Consider the following 4,607-nt stretch of genomic DNA (forward strand, 5'->3'; position numbering starts at 1 on the left):
ATGATTTAACTTGATCTAATCTAAGTTTAAACCGCGTGTATTAAAGACTTTTTTAACGTGAGTGTTTTTGTAAATTAGGGATGTCCTCGATACACTATACACATGGTTAGTCTCGAATTCTGTGAAACCTTGCTATAAACTGATCTTTTTTCTTATTGTAAATTAAAAACACTTTACTAAAACACCTTAATACAATTCAAGACTTCTAGATTAAATAATTTTTTTACTTTTCATCTACCACCAAAGTTAGAACAGAGATTTACTATTTTGAAAGTTATGTGTGAGGCTGATGAATCAGTGTACTGAAAATTACTATAAATAAAATACTTAAACTGCTTACAAATTTTCTCCCACTTACCAATCACTTTTGCTTATTCAATACACGTGGCGTCATGCCATTAGTTCATCATCTGAGCACATTACTTTCAAAACCGCAAATCTCAGTCCCAAAGTAGCATAATTTCCACCCTTTTACCTGTTGAAATCTAATATTACTTAATATCATGGAAAATACCAAGTCCAACTATAGTTTTTAATGCTCTTAACATTTCTCTAGAAACACACACGTTACAATCTTATCAAAACCAAAACTTGCCCAACCTCTTACCTTTTCATGGCAAGCCTCAAATCGGCCATCAAAGCCGCTTACTGGCCTACATGGGATAGTGTAAACTTCCCTCCCATGGCCATAGAGACATCCTTCTTCACCCATATTTTCTATGCTTTCCTCATGCCGGATTCCCTCACGTATAAGTTAGTTGTTTCAGAATCCGAAAGCACCTTGCTTGCCGACTTCACCAACACCCTTCATCGAAAAAATCCACCTGTCAAAACCCTTATCTCTATAGGTGGAGGTGGTTCAGATTCCACCATCTTCTCCAATATGTCATCGCAACCATCTTCACGCCTAAGTTTTATCAACTCTACTATCGAAATCGCACGTAAATATGGATTCGATGGTCTTGATCTTGATTGGCAGTATCCCGCGGACCCAAAAGAGATGAATTACTTCAGCCGCTTACTAATGGAATGGCGTGTTGCAACCAAGAAAGAGGCTAGCTCCACTGGCCGCCCACCTCTGCTTCTAACGGCCGCCGTTTATTATTCCGATAATTTCCTTGTCTATGGTCCCCGAAAGTCCTTCCCGGCAGCTTCAATTACACAGAACTTAGACTGGGTCAATGTTATGAGCTATGACTATCGTGGGTCATGGGATACTAACTTTACTGGTGCCCATGCAGCCTTGTTTGACCCTAATAGCAATCTCAGCACAAATTATGGATTGACTTCATGGATCAAGGCTGGGGTGCCTCCAAAGAAGCTGGTCATGGGTTTGCCACTCTATGGGCGTACATGGAAGCTTAAGGACCCTCAATCACACGGAGTTGGTGCACCAGCAGTGGATGTGGGCCCAGGTAATGAAGGGTGTATGACTTTCTCCCAAGTGATAGATTTCAATTTGAAGGAGGGTGCAAATGTGGTGTATGATCCAACTATGGTGTCCACGTATTCTTATGCTGGGACTTCTTGGATTGGGTACGATGATCAGACATCGATCACGACGAAAATTGAATTCGCTCATGCCCATGATCTTCGTGGGTACTTTTTCTGGGCTGTCAATGGTGACAAGGATTGGACGATTTCTAGAACAGGTAATTCTCATTAATGATTTAATTGCATTAAGAACAATTTATTTATGACTGATAAATGAAGAAAAACTCCATTAGAATCATTTTTCTTCTTGTTATTGGATTTCTTCTAAAATCTCTTTATGCTACCCACATAGATGAGTGTAATATGGACATATATAAATTCTCATTGTTGGATCAATAAGTGAGAAAAGGGGTAAATTCCACCCTTTCAAGTACAATCCAAAAAATAGTTAAATTTGATGGACCTTGACATCGAATTTTCTCCTTTTTTTCACATAGTGATTTTTGTATTTACACATTCAAGATTGTATATTTTTCTCACAAGTCATCATAATTTGATCCATATTACATATATAATAAAACATAATTATCGGTTCCACATTGTCATATTTTTGTGAGAGACAAATCTTCCATTAAACTACAATTTTGAGGGATAAGCATCACATCGAACTATAATTTTTATGGGACCCACTTTATTACTTTTATCCTTTGTCCCTTCTAATTTTACTATATTTCCTCTTTAATTCTTTTTATTATTTTTCATCTTTTACCTTTTTAATCTTAATTTTTTCATAATACCTTTTCAACTTCATTTTTTTTTCCTATTTTTAGCCCCCTTAACCCCAAAGAAGATGCCCATCACCCTCTCTAACTTTACTATATTTATTCTTTTATCTCTTTAATCCACTTTATTATTTTTCATCGTAAACCTCAATGTTTTTTAATAAAATCTCTCCATTTTTTTTTTTCATTTTTACCCCCTTAGACCTTAACCCCAAAGAGAATCCCTATGCCATAGGCACGAGCGAACTGTAATATAATCTTACTCGCATATGACTGACTCTTAACTTACCTGAGATTTTCAATGATTATTGAGATAACAATACTTTTGTGATTTATAATGACAAACGACGTACTCATTAATTGTTTTCAAAGATTGCATGGATATAAGGCTTAACAATGAATAGTATAAGTTCTTGTTTCTTAGTTTCATTTCTTCATTTTCACTACTATTATTTGTAATTTTTTATATTATTCAATGAGCCAATGACTTCATAATATTACCTCTTTTAACTTTTATTTACCCATTTTTAATGATAAAATACCATAATATATGATAAAATAATGAATGTAAAAGTACAGTTTGATTTCCATAGTGTTCCAGTTGTAAGTCATGGTAAGTGGTAACTAATTTCAGTTATGATTACTGATGTGCAGCATCAGAAGCGTGGGGTACTCATTGATGATGGTGTCTTGTGTGTACCATGGCAAAATCGTGGACCATTCAACCGAAACTTGATCATTTCCATCCTCCACACATTGCTTGAAAATAAACATTGTTGTTGCCTCTTAGTTTGATCATTTTCATCCTCCATATATTGCTTGAAAATAAATATGGTTGTTGCTTTGTAGTTCTATATTAATAAGATTTCAATCTTGATTCAGTCAAAAATATTAATGATGATGATGATTTTGATTTTGATATTATCCTACTCTTTAGTGAATTTATATAGCTATGCTCGAAAGCACTTTTTGACCGTCAAATTATAGTTTACCACAGTAGAAGTGCTTTTGATATTTTTAAAAGCTGAAGACAAGTGAAATTGATAAGGGGCTCAAATCTGCTTTTAACATTTGGGTTTAATTTGTTAAAATTAAACAGAACTTAAAAGCTATTCTGCCGAGAAAGTTAGTCGTACGAATGAAAGTTGCGTTTCACTTGAAAGCATTTCGCACAAGAATATCCTAAACAACCATTAATAACTCAACAAAAAAAATCTTTATTTTTTTTTGTTAAAATTTTCTCAAAATGGGTGAAGTATCCTTTTCAAATCCTTGCTTTAGTTTAATTGTTATCAGAAAGAATTCTTTCTTGTCATTCTTAACAGAAGTATATTCCTTCCACTTTAATTGAACATTGACGGCAGGGGTGTGTGTGTGTGTGTGTGAGAGAGAGAGAGAGAGAGGGAGAGAGAGAAGTTTCAGTCACTGATTTGTGAGGCCATTCTTAGTTCTGACCTTCAACCACTGATTTACACTTCTATTCCCAATCCACAACATGAATTCTCTTCTCCATTTCGAGGTGCTTATTTTTAATTTTAAAATTTTTATGCTCAAAAGTCAAAAATGTTTTACAGTTGTCAAAATAAATGTAGAACGTTTGATCTCATCAGATCTAATAGTTCAAAAAAACTTGGTGCAATGCTTGGCACACTTTAAGACCTCTGAACGGTCCCCATAGTTTTTTTTTTTTTTTTGATTGATAAGTTGGGGTTAAAGGGACCCCTCCCTTAAAAACACTACTAATGAGTGTAGATACAAGATAAATCATCTGCTACGATTTTTAACAAATCTGGAGGTACATTTGAAATATCCTGAATTATAAAAAACCCATCTGAACCAGCCCCCAACTTAGCTAGAAAGTCTGTTGCCCTGTTTGCTTCCCGCATTGGAACTCAAAATCACGAGCCTGGATTTCAATCTCCTTCAACTTTTCTTCATACTTCCATGAAGGAATAAGTTATTTCTTTATGCACTTGAATAGCATACAACGAATCTGAAGAATCAGAATATGTTTGAATCTCTTAATCTGCAAAGTGCATTGCCTTCCAAAATCGATTGATTTCAATCTTAATGATATCATCTTCCTCAATATACTCCAGCAACAAGTGAATTCAACCCACTTTATCTCTCCAAGTAACCAAATTTGCACCTTGTATTGGTAACGATCCATCAGTTGAGAAGCAAGAAGAAGGATCAGTTACTCTATAGTTACAGTAACAGCTATGTAATCTTAACCAATCCCAATCTGATTAGAGTCAGTTATTATTGTAACAGTCAGATTTGTTATTTCTGTTATGCCAACTGTTATAACAGCTGGCTATTGGTTGTAAGATTACTCTAAGATAAATACAATTCATCTCTATCTCATATTATGAGTTTAGAGTTTCAGAA

At 34.7% G+C, this 4,607-nt stretch overlaps 1 protein-coding gene across 1 annotated transcript; it reads left to right on the plus strand.

The window, feature by feature from the left end:
- Window positions 1-519: 519 nt before the first annotated feature.
- LOC147389199 (nod factor hydrolase protein 1-like) lies at window positions 520-3,093 on the plus strand. The gene is made up of 2 exons (XM_086418908.1): window positions 520-1,652; window positions 2,871-3,093. Exons 1-2 carry the CDS (start codon window positions 614-616, stop codon window positions 2,894-2,896), a joined length of 1,065 nt encoding a protein of 354 aa, XP_086275034.1. The 5' UTR covers window positions 520-613; the 3' UTR covers window positions 2,897-3,093.
- Window positions 3,094-4,607: the final 1,514 nt, after the last annotated feature.

The sequence above is a fragment of the Akebia trifoliata genome, chromosome 12, assembly GCF_017979445.1.
Source record: "Akebia trifoliata isolate Shusen 1 chromosome 12, ASM1797944v1, whole genome shotgun sequence".
Lineage (NCBI taxonomy): Eukaryota > Viridiplantae > Streptophyta > Magnoliopsida > Ranunculales > Lardizabalaceae > Akebia > Akebia trifoliata.

Excerpts from the sequence above, each read along its gene's own strand:
- LOC147389199 (XM_086418908.1), top strand. The coding sequence starts at position 614 with ATGGCAAGCCTCAAATCGGCCATCAAAGCCGCTTACTGGCCTACATGG. Across the intron at positions 1,653-2,870 it reads TTGGACGATTTCTAGAACAG|CATCAGAAGCGTGGGGTACT; the intron begins GTAATTCTCATT and ends ACTGATGTGCAG.